A 12,331-nucleotide genomic window follows, 5' to 3' on the forward strand; every position below is an offset into this window, starting at 1 on the left:
ACCTCTTGATTAACATCTCGTGGCTTGTGGCAATTCTTGTTCCAAGTTTCCCCAACTCGATATTTCATATAAGGAGGCTTTTACAATCTTTGCTTTTACAATCTATTTGGTCGGTATTCAAATTGACTTTTCAATTGTTTGTTAGTTTGCAGACACGCCCCGGGATCCCCCCTGCCCCCCCAACTTCTCCAGGCCGTCTCACTGGTGTAAAGTGTGGCTGCAGCAAAGTTCTTTCTATGGGAAGGTAAGTCTGTACTACATAGGTTGGTAGTGTGATTGAGCAGCCAGGCTCATTTCAAGAGGAGTCAATGTGAGCTGTAGGGGAGTTCCACAGAGGTTCGCAGAGACCAGTATTCAAATAAACTCTTACACACAAGGTTTCTTGATTAAACAATTATTTATTCAACAGTCAGTTTTGAGTAAGCCTTCTTCAGAAGGGGCCAATATAATAGTAACACACAAATACACTCCAAAATACACTCTCTTAATAGTTCTAAATCAGTAAGTACCCTTTTGGGATGGCACACAAGACACTTCCTACACCCTCAGGTGACTTTAGTAACTAGAACACTATGGACATTAATAAACTACTGTGGGTATTTAGAATCAGACTTAAGAGGACAAAGCAAGAGATCTCACAAATATTCTTAAAGCAGGTAGGTACTTTTCAAAAAACCCCAATGCAAAGTTAGTTAACCCCTTCCTGGAAGGAAGACCAAACACAATGCCAGAGGGAAGATGAGTCATTCAGGGAGCCAGGCTAGGCCAAAGTCAATTGGGCAAAAGTCCAGGTGAGCTGAAGTACTTCTAAGAGGTAGGTAAAAGTCTTGCACAATGTTTTAGAGGTCTTTGTAGAAAAGAAGAAATCAAAGTAGGGCCACAAGCTGTTTAGGCTTGTGAATTAAAGAAGCTGTTAGCAACACTACAGAAGCAACCACAACAAGTCTCCACTGAGAACAAGTGCAGTTACTCAACAAGAGGTAAGTTCTTTTAGAATGTACAGAACCTTTGGTTGGAAGACATGGACGTTGGCTGGTTTCTGTTCCTGTGCAGCTCTGCAAATACTGCGTTACTGGGCCTCAGTCGTGGGGACAAGAGGGAGGACGTCTATAGGACTTCTGCACTGCAACAGGACAAACAGTGACAGAAAAGGACCAACTTCTATTCAGTGGCACTTCGCGGCTTCAGCTCCTCGCGTCCAAGCAAATTGCAACACTGCAGACTCTTGGCTGACAAAATGGGCTTTCCTTGCATCTGTGGTCCAGCACTGTTGAGGCTCGGTCAGTCCTGCTTCCCGGCAGTCCAGAGGATCTTCCTGGAGCTCTTGGCCAACTTAAAAGCAACACACACAATCTGGTGTTCCTTTCCCTGGCTATTCGGTTCCAGCAGCAACTGCAATGGAAAGTCAACCAGCTCCGAGAGGGTGTCCAGGTGGCTTACTTTGAAGTTGATTGGGCCCACCAACTCAAGGGGAGAAGTCGTCCATGCAGGGCTTCTCTAGTCGAAAAGAAATTGGAGTTTCAGCACAGCAGCAGGGCTTCACCGGGCAAACCAACAGTCCAGGAGTTGCAGCAGGCGTCTTAAAGTTTTTCTTCGGATTCCTTCATCCAGTGGTCGACTCTGTCTTCCAAGCCAAAAAAGCCTTGCCTTTTATGCAGGTTTCTCCAATTCATTCCAGCCTAGCTGTCAGTCCCCCAGTAGGGTGGCTGTCCATGCCGGACAGCCAGCCGGCCAATCACCTAACAGTGCATTCCTGTCTCCTAGGAGACTAAGCACATGGAGTTACGGGCACCTCCCTCACTTCCTGCCCCCGCCAGACACCCTGGAGCCAGAGGCGGGCTTCACTCATGAATCCCACTAAAGGCAAACGGACCAAACCTGGTTTGACACGCAGAGTAAATCTCAAGAAGGACCTTTCCACAAAGAAATGGCAAAAAAAGAAGACCAGGCCATTTTGACAAAAATTGCACCCTTGGGTACTTTACTGCAGCTACGAACACAGCCCACGGTAAATACACACCACGGTAGTTAAAAGTAAACCTCTGCCACCAGCCATTAATTGTAGAAAGGGTAACATAAAAATGTTACATGAGAAACTAGACAAAGGGGATACTAAGTAACCCCTCTAGCACCCTATTTAAGATAGTGTGTGCTGGGTCTAGAAAGTTACAAATGTATGTACATTCAATTTCACTTCACTGCTCTTGGAAACAGTAGCTTATCAAGAGAAGGCATTTAAACCTTTGGGAAATCTGAAAGACTTCCCTGTGCCGCTGCACTAAAGGTGCTGTGTGACACAATGTAAAAGATGATGCCTATGGAGTTTGTCAGACTCCGCAACCAAAAGAGAAACAGAGTTCAAATCACACTAAAAATACATGAGAGAGTGGGAAAAAATGGTCTCCCTCTCTCCAGGTTAAAAATGTAAATCCTCAAAATCCAGCAAAGTTGCGGGGGTCTCTAAGGTAGAGAGGAATTAGCAAATTTCTGAGAATTCTCCCTAACACTTCCTCACAGAGAAGGGAAGAATACTGCATCCCCTTAATGGGATCACCACATCTCCCTGACAGTCATCTCCTCCCATGTGATCCTCCCTCATAATACCACCCCCAGGGTCAGAACGGTTGCCTTCCCCTGGCCACACGGGAGAAGACTTTAGGCTGGCTTTCAGTGATGACTCCATAAGAATCATCACAGAAGCCACAGAGAACCCACTATAAATGTGGCAGAAGGTTGTAAGTGGGCATAGGTCCTTGCATTCAAAGAAGAGAATGCATCCACAGAGATGATGATGGTGAAGCCAATGCCATCTTGGCAAAAGCCAAGGCAAGAGTAGACATTATACAAAAATGCTAGGTGTGGCCTTGACAAGTAAGAATGGCGATGCAGTTGCTTCTCTCACTGTTGCAGAGCAGTTTGTGTAGAGTTCACAAAAGACTAACACCATCCTCTTGCCATCCAATATTGGGGACATCATCAACATGGTTACACATGCAACAGGTATTCTTAGAACACTAGCCAAACAATTACCCCCGTGGAACCATGGAGCTCCAAAGCTAATTCTGAGCACCCCAAGAGCACAGAGCCCTTAGATAACTCCAGTTAGCAGGGTGGAACACAGGTACACAGAGGTAAATGCAAGTATCCAGAGTGCCACATGTTGGAAGATACGAACCCTACGCACAGACGCCTTCAAAATATATTAGATCATCCGTAATAATTTTTTAATTAAAGCACATCAAAGAGAAGTAGAAGGATTAGATCAATCCAAAGAACAGATGCTTTACATTAGCATAGTGCAATGATTGGGAGGTGGAAGATGAAATGTAACATGTAATTTGCACAGAACAGACTTATGGCATAGAACTGGCACAGTAATAATTATATGGAACATTGCAAAATTATGTATAGTTATTTAGAATTGGGGTGAGGTGGGTGCAGGAAGAGTGATATCGGGGTGGAGTTGTGATCTGATGAAATAGAGCGGAGATGTATTTTAAGGGCGGTTTTGAATGATAGGATATTGGCTGTGCTCTTAATGGCAGAGGGCAGGGAATTCTAGTGTAGGGGCAATGGGAGAAAAGGAGATGGAGGTAGCACTGCGTGGATGGAGATAGAGAGACTGACTATAGTTTGACAAAGGATGAGAGTTGGGGAGTAGTTGTATGTAATGTAAAGGAAGCAAGGAAGGAAGTAGGCGAATTAATTGATGGACCTGACAACTAAACAGAAATTTATGATGAGAGTTGTGGTGCAAGATATCCAGTATGAAAGTGGTGGAGGAAGGTAAGAAGAGGAGCGTGGGTGGTTACAGAGTGTGAATTGCCAGGTTAAGTACTTTGCCAAGTGGAACCAAGTTCTAGAGATGGGGGCCCAAGAGAAGTCCTTAGCATAGCTAGAAAACATACTTTCCATCAGCCGATCTCATCTCAATCCGGCCATCCAATGGATTGCAGGGAGAAATGAAAGACCCAGGGAGAGTGGGGTTGCAGTGCACATTTCATATGACTACTTCTACTAAGCAAAGTAGGTATTAACTGGCACTTCATGTCATCAGTGTGGCATTGATAGCAGTAACTGCACTTGGCATACGATAGCAGCAATTATAGAAGCAACCAAGCATGTGGAACTGCACAATACATAAGGGCTCTGCTTTTGTTTTCCCCAACATCTTTTATAAAGAGGACATATGTTTTGAGGTTGATTTACCATATGTTTTGTAAACCAGTTTTATTAACCACTGTACATCGATGTGCTAATCTAGAAATCAATCAATGCTTTCTGCTTAGCTATCTACAAAAGGTAACAGTTTTCCATCCTATATTCACTAAATTCCGAGACCAGGAAAACTGGAGTAACATCCTAGCTTCCCTACTTCCCCAAATGATATTTGGGCAAATAACTACCGCTGTGTGCTGTTAAAATTTTGAACTAGAGGGCAGAACTGGAAGCAGACACAGCAGTAGTGCTTAAAAGATACTAATTTGTTCAGGGTTGTTATGCAAGTTGTCAAAATAACTGAAATGCAGTTCAACAGCAGGATCTTTAATATAGGGGAAAATGCAAATAGCATAAAGTCTCTTGCATCCCAATGTTTAATCTGGAGATCCCTTCCTGGGACACATCTGTGCTTCTCAGTCACTCACAGTTTTGCCCCGCCCCCCCTCCCCGCTTCATTGTACGCTTCTTGTGCCTCCTCGTCAAATGCTTATACATCCATGTTAGGCAAGAATTGATGTAGTAACCCTGGGGGAGACTACACCAGCCTTGTCCTCTTGGTATTAGGTAGCCACCTATTGGTATAGGTCTGTACTACACAAGTTGGTAGAGTGACCTTACCTTTATGCATGTTTCTCCCATTCATGCACAGCATAGGTGAGTCACTCACACAGCAGAGTGGCTGTCCTGCAAGGACAGCCAGCCAGCCAATCCGGACTGGGTGCATTCAGGTAACCAAGGAGACTAAGGGCAGGGGAGTTTCGGGCACCTCCCTCACTTTCTGCCCTGCCAAACACACTGGAGCCAGAGGCGGGTTTCAGTACTGAAGCCTGCCAAAGGCAAAATGAACAAAGGGCTTAAGCCTGGTTTGGCGCGCAGAGTAAAACTCAAGAAACACCTCACAAACAAGAAATGGTGAAAAAGGAAGACGGGAGCCATTTTGACACAATGGTCACCCCTGGGTGCTATACTGCAGCTGAGGATTCAGTCTGCGGTAAAAACGCACAATGGTAGGAAAATTAAACCACTGCCAGCAGCCATTTAAAGTAGTGAGGGTAATATAAAAAATGTTATACGAGTAAGTAGGAACAGGGGCTATTAAGTAACCCCCTAGCATGCCACATAAGGTGTGCTGGACATATATAGGAAAAAGGTAAGTAAAGTCAAATTCACTTTACTACTCTTGGGAACTGTAGTATACCCAAGAAAAGTTATTTAAACCTTAACAGAAATCTAAAGGATTTCCCTGTGACACAGCACTGAAGGTGCTGTGTGTCACCATACAAAAGGTAGATGCCTATGGAGTTTGTCAGACTCTAAAAACAGAAAAAACAGAGTCCAAATCAGATCAAAATACATGAGTGAGAAAAAGGTCTCACACACTCCAGGGTAGAAATTAAAAGTCCTAAAGTCCAGCAAAAGAGCTGTGGGTCTCTAAGGTTGAATGGAATTAGCACAGAAATTCGAATTCTCCCTAACAATCGAACCCTCAACCACTCCCTTGTCAGGCCTGACTCGTCCAGGCTCTACTTGGCTGTAACGCCTTGCCTCTTTTGTTCATTTTCTCAGTCACCATCCGCTTCCTTATTATAACTGCGGACCTCTGCTCTCCTGAGGTCCCTCTAGCCTTCTCCAGGATATTGCCTCATCCTTTCTTGCTGTTACCTCTAACCTTCTCCCCTCTTAGCACTCCCCCAGCCACCTCACTCCCTACGAGGTTTCTTCTCTTGTGCACGCCTCACCTCTTTCTCACTCTACCACCTCTTTAGTATTCACCTTTTTAACTCTCCACCTCCTCATTTTTTGCTCTTTCCTGTCTCCTACTTATTTCTACACTAATCCTACCCTCCTTTTCTGCACTGCAGCGTTCTCTCTCCAGTCTCATTCTCCCCTGCTTCCAACTGTCTCCACAGACCCACGTTCTGATGGTAATTTCTGCCACTTTGTAATACGCCAGCTCCTACCACTGCCCCCTTGTAATGAAGAACCAATGTGTTACATTATTAGGTTTTTGAGGACATTATTTAAGGGTGGCAATGCTCGGAAACACCTATTCTACTCAATTAGGTGCAGTATTGTGCGTCAAGCCGAGCTTATAACTTGTTCAGCTACCATCTTGAATCTTGAAAGTGCAGTTTGTGCTACACAGAGCACAGTGCTTATATGCACATCCTTCGCTCTCCCAAGACTAACCAGCTACTCAAACCTGACCCGTAGGTTAAGCACTGCAGGTATTCTGACTGGCAGGGTTCTAATCTTGCTCACACTGGGTGTGTGCTAGAACACTGAAAGTCATAATACTCTCTTGATTAGCTTCACTTCCGGAGGGTACCCGAGCCTTTATTGTTAAACATGTTTTGGGGGCATATAAACTCAAGGATGCATGAATGCTGGCTACACAAGTAATTCCACTATAGCCCCTTAAAGGGCCAGGTTTCCGTTTACTGCAGCAAGCCCAGGCCAAATGACTGTTGTATAGTGGGGTAAGCCGTAGGATAGTCCCTGCACCGCCTCAGACCCAGCATCAGCACACAGCCCCCATGGCTCTCCCACCCCAAGAGTTAAGCATAAGACTTGGTTAAAAGCATATTTGTGATTTTTCAGTGTTGATTACGTCATTGTAATCCACACTGAAAATTGACTCCTGTTCCAGACATGGTGTCGCAGGACTGAAGAAAAGCTTCTTTTTTCCCCCTCTTAGCCTTTAGCACCCGTGTTTGGTTACTCGTGGGTGCGGTTACTCCTGGGTGCTAGTGGCGATATGACCCTCGGGGGCAGGCCGTTACTGACTGTGTTGGCCCGCCGCCTCAGGTCAAAATCATACCCCTTGCTAAATTCAAGAGAAACAGTAGGTGTATATCTGTACCAGTGTTAAACTGGCTCAAATCAATATATCATCTTGCTGCACATTTAAACAAAGCCCATTGGGTAAAACACTCCAAAAAGAATAAAAATTAAAAATCATAAAAAATATATTACAAACCTTATCTGCTCGTGCCAAGACTATTGGTAGCCCAAACGCTGAGACAACAATGCCTGTTGTCAGAAATATTGCAAGTTCTTTGCAGGCATTGCTAGTGGCATCTGTGTCATCCACAACTCTTCTTGCTATGCAGTAAGGAATAGGTGCAAGGACGTAGAAAAATAGGACAAACAAAGGCCAGTATTTGCTGAAAATAAGACACAATTAGATTAAAAAAATGTAAGCAATCACCAGTCACTAATTTGGCAAGTCTGAAAGACATCTAAATATGCGGCTAAAATGAAATTAGAGCACAAAAACAAAGACACTGGTTCACTAACCATTCAGAACATCTCAGTGATCATGGAATATGAAACAATAGGAAGTTCGTGAGATGGCGTATTGAAGAATCAGAATGTAGGGATTCAGTCATGCAAGCGTTATTCTATATCTGCACCATTCAAGCTATATAACCAGGATATCTACTTCAACACTACCATTCTTTTGAGGAGAGATTCTTCACAGATGCACAGCTCAGAAAACATATTTAACTACAGGTAGTGGGCAAACAGAAAATTCTTCTGAAGCCAATGAATGGTACTGGCAGAGATTCAATATTCTGGACCACCCAACGCAGTGAGAAACCAGGTGTTTGGACATGAAATCACATAAGGAGGAGCTCCATTGTTAGCTTGCAGAGGTAACCCGGTATTTGGGTGTGGGGGATATACCCCTCATTAGCCCCAACTGGCACCACAATTTCTCAAATTTAGACGACTGTCGCTAGTGAGAGCACCACAGTTGAGAGACCGGGTCACAAAAGTCGAATCCACAAGATCAGACGATTGTACCTGAGGCAGGAGGCATACCAGGGTGTTTACCAGAGCCAGCCCTGTCCCGGGGGCGTGTTGTGGGAGTTCGGAGGGCCCCAGTATCTGTCCCTTCTACGGGTGCCTAGCTGCAAATGTCAGGTACTGCATCTCATACCTCACCCAGAAGCATTGGTGGTGGAAGCAGGAGAGAGCAACCAAACCATGAGAGAGCAGACTGAAAGGCTTGATTGCGGAATGATCCACACAGCTAACTGGCAATCAGGAATGTCCACCCTATGTGCCAAGAGCTTGAATACTGTTGGCCACAGGCCGCCCTTGAAACTATGGCGGACCCGATTTTGAAAAGAAAATATATTAAAAAAAAATATTTTGGGGAAATCACACTAAGGAGGGCTTTCAAAGAGACTAGATCTCATGCGGGCTGCCATTTCAGAACTCTGGTGTGCACACACTTCACAATTACACACCTACGAGTTCAGAACGTGGCTGTGCTGGTCATGGGCCGCAATGGAAACACTTAGTCATACCAGCCTTTGAGTGCCTCAACGTGTCCAACCGACCCTGGAGAAAGAACAAAATTGGGATTGGTGCAGGGATACAGGTGGCCATACACATACGGACCAATGGGAGAGGGAAGAGGAACAAAAGGGGACGTTGGAAGCGTGAGTTGTTAGGTGAGGACAATGGAAAAGGCGGAACAAGAGACCAGGCAGAGAAAGGATGGTGCAGCAGAGCATGGAGAACCATTTGAGTGTACAAGGTCAGGTAATGATTGGTAAAGTGGTACTTGGGTGTGCATGCATGCAAAGTGGGAGGGGGGAGTGAGCGATATTAAGTGGAAGATTAGGGGAGTAAGTAAGGCTGAATGTAAGAAGTGATTAAAAGAGTCAAAAGGGAGTGACTCTGGAAGAAGGAGTGCAGTGGAGCGGGCAGAGTAGTATAGTGGGGAGACGTGGAGAGTAGGAGTGGGCGTAGTAAAGTAAATACGGAGTAGTAGAGAGGAGAGGGGGAGAAATAGAGCGTAGCAGAGAGAGAAGTAGAGGGGAGAGGTTGCCAGACATTTGGTCGAAAAAAATTGGTCGACCAGACAAATGGTCGAACCAATTTGATCGAAAACCAAATGGTCGAATTTTTTTTTTTTATTTTAACCCTTTTTTTGGGGGGGGCCCCCCCAACCCTCTTTTTTTCTCTAAAAACCCCTTTTTATACTAAACGAAAACCCGAAAAATAAATATATAAATAAAAAAAAATTCGACCATTTGGTTTTCGCCCAAATTGCAGTCGACCAGTTTTTTTTCGACCAGTTGTCTGGACACCGAGGGGAGAGTAGTATAGTGGAGAGAGGAATATAGTAGACTGAGGAACATCACAAGGACAGAGAGAGGCGAAGAGAGGGAGAGAAAGGGGAGAGTGGAAAGAAGGACAAGGAAGCAGAGAACATCAGGGCAAGGAGCACAAGAGAGTGCGAGAAGCCGAAGTGTGACCTGGGCAATTGGAAGGCTCCAATCCTCGTTCCTATTCCTATTGTGGGGACTGCTAGGTCCTCACCAGTAGCTAGTCAGCTCTAAGATAGTATGGGTTAATGATCTCTAGTAACCCCCTTGGGGTTCAGGGAAGCTTGGCTAGGGAGGGTGAAGCCCATTGAAGATGGTGGCTCAAGTTTCCCAGTTATTGCAGCTAAGCAATGGACGGACTCCCACTCAATTTCAGATCAGAAGGCTCATACTGGGCTTTTCGTAAAGCCCTCAAAACCTGCCTCTACAATTAACTCGAATGGCTTTGGACTCCCACTACTTCCGGACCCTTGCAGCAATATGTATGCACTGTTTATCTTTTTATGACTATATGCAACAATGTAACATGTAACCACCTTATGTGCCTTATTGGCCTCATGTAACCTGTTATCCACAGCGCCCTGATGTCTGAGGGCTTGTGCGCTATATAAATAAATAAAGGGAACAGCGTCTTTAACTTCAGCACCTCAAACAAAAAAAAGAGAACACTAAAGAGATAGTTGGGGCTGCAATAATACATTCATACATATGGCCAATGCCCTCTGCAAAAGGTTTACAAAATAATTGTAAATTACTTCATGGCGAGGGTCTCTGTTACAGGCCTACCGTTCTCAAAATCAGGAGCTAGTGGTTCAGAGGTTCTAAAGAGATGTGAACTAAATTGACCATAATGAAAATAAAGCTTTGTGTAAAACCTACTTCGCCAGAGCTCAAATTTGAAGAAGAAATTCCTTTTTCAAAATGTACGTTTTGATGATTATTTGTTTTAAATAAAATTAAGGCATTTTTAAAATGTTCAAATCCTCGCTCATTTCAAGGCCGTTATTCTCAGGTTACAAATCACAGGAAATTCCAATGCTACAGAATAGCTGCCTTTCAACTTAAGTGCTGGGCTGGTCAGAGCCTTCAGTGATGCTTTATGGGAATTCAGGTCGAACCAAGATCCCCTTAGCACTTTTTATCAACTTTAGATTAATGAAGGACCGAGGTTGCCTACAATAATTTTATTTTAAAAAGTGTTCTTCAGCCTTCATAGAGATTTCTGAAATAGGCACGTTAATACACTAAGCTATATAATAGTTCACGGGAGTCAAGCAAAAAGAAGATACAATTTAAAACCGATTAAACCAGAAGACTTTAAATACTTTTTTTTTAAAAGGAAGCAAACTATGTTAACATCCATACGCTATTATGCAGGCTAATTGACCGTGTTAATGCTTTGCTTTAAACCTTTATTTATCATAGAACATGACGTTTCTCACTTGTATTGTGGCAATGCACACCCGAGCATCAGGAACATCAGTCCAATTGCCCCGCCAAAGGAAAGGCTGATCAGAGCTGAAAAAAATAATCAAAATTGGCATTAAGATCATAGCGTGAAAATAGGCAATCCTAGTGCTACACATTTTAAGTACATGAAAAAAGACAGACTACCCTAGGAGATGTTAGTTTCCTTGAAAATAGAGAAAGAAACAAGTTGCTTACCCACAACAGTAGTTTCACAGCTTGTTAATATAATTGTACATACTTTGCATGTCCAAATTCAGTGCTAGGTTTCTGGAAACGTTAATTTACTTTTCTGATTAAGCTTGAAAAATAGTAGTCGTCATGGTCGTGTGTGTAATGAGACCTTTATATTTGAATAATTTCATGTAAAATCTCATACAAATTAATTTCAATTCACGCAAGGGATAACTTGGTAAAACTAAAAACACCTTACATCTAAACACTAAATGTAGGCTGTAGTACTGTGGTGAAGGATGAGAAGCAGAGAAAAATAAGCTGCAGTGATTTAGTGTAGTGGCTGTCCCTCATTAACCAGTAACCCTTAAAAGTAATGCAGGCAAAAGACGTAGCCGGTCAAACGTGATTTATTTATTGCATTTTCATTAGTTTGTAGGCAAAAGGTCCCATTTGTTAAGAATTGAAACCTTCACCAAATTGGGCAAATGATAGTCGCTGGTAGGCTTTGCACTCTCCCTCCCACATTTCAATCGTTTTCGCTGCACCCACCTACATGAACCTGTGGATTCTAAAACGAACAAAATTGAGTAAAACGCAATCACCTTGGAAGTTAAGATGCAGAACGTAAGGATGCCTCAAGAGAAGCAAGGGAATTCCAGAACTGTGCAGCTGGAAAATAAGGCGTTAAGGAGTGATAGTCGAAGTGTGGAGATGTGGGATTGTTCGGAATGGATTGATAGAGCGTTGTTAATGGCCATAAAACAAATAATGAAGGTGTGGAAATCCAGGAAGAAGCCACATTGCGAGAACTGGGTGTCGGATATGCGGACGCTCTCTTGGTATGAGAAGACTCAGGCAATTCGACAACATCGGGAAACTGAGTACGAGGAGAGATGGGGGTCATTCAGTGATTTATTTGGATGAGGTGTAGGCTTTGGTTTATTTTGTGGATATTGAGGTTGGGAGGGTTGGTAGGGGTATATGTTGTGTCCTGCTGTTTTTTTGTGTTTTGTGTTGTCACGTCTTGCCATGAGATAGGTGGGTGGGGATGTTTTCGGATTTCCTTTTGAATAGCTGTTAATTTAGTAGTAATTTGCATTTTGTTGCACTGATGTATATGGAGTAATCTTTTGCCTGTTCCCATTCTGTTACTCAGTTGTATTATTTTATGTATAATTATTAAATAAAGTTGGAAAGGAGTGAAAACTGGAGTATGACAACTGGTATAAATCAGGTAAATCACAGTATTGGGAGATTTCAATATCTGGTTCGATATGCCCAACAACCCATGACCCAACCTCTGGTCGACAGTCTTGACAAACTCAACCTCTCCCGACATG

The 12,331-nt window shown here is 43.6% G+C and overlaps 1 protein-coding gene across 1 annotated transcript in view; it reads right to left on the reverse strand.

The window, feature by feature from the left end:
- Positions 1-12,331, reverse strand: part of LEPROTL1 (leptin receptor overlapping transcript like 1) — a 98,658-nt gene that overhangs the window by 25,414 nt on the left and 60,913 nt on the right. Inside the window, exons 2-3 of the mRNA XM_069626164.1 lie at positions 10,790-10,865; positions 7,202-7,388 (exon numbers count right to left, since the gene is read on the reverse strand). Coding sequence (XP_069482265.1) covers positions 7,202-7,388; positions 10,790-10,865 — 263 coding nt within the window. The remainder of the gene's footprint in view (positions 1-7,201; positions 7,389-10,789; positions 10,866-12,331) is intronic.

The sequence above is a fragment of the Ambystoma mexicanum genome, chromosome 6p (genome assembly GCF_040938575.1).
Source record: "Ambystoma mexicanum isolate Mex_15411 chromosome 6p, UKY_AmexF1_1, whole genome shotgun sequence".
NCBI lineage: Eukaryota > Metazoa > Chordata > Amphibia > Caudata > Ambystomatidae > Ambystoma > Ambystoma mexicanum.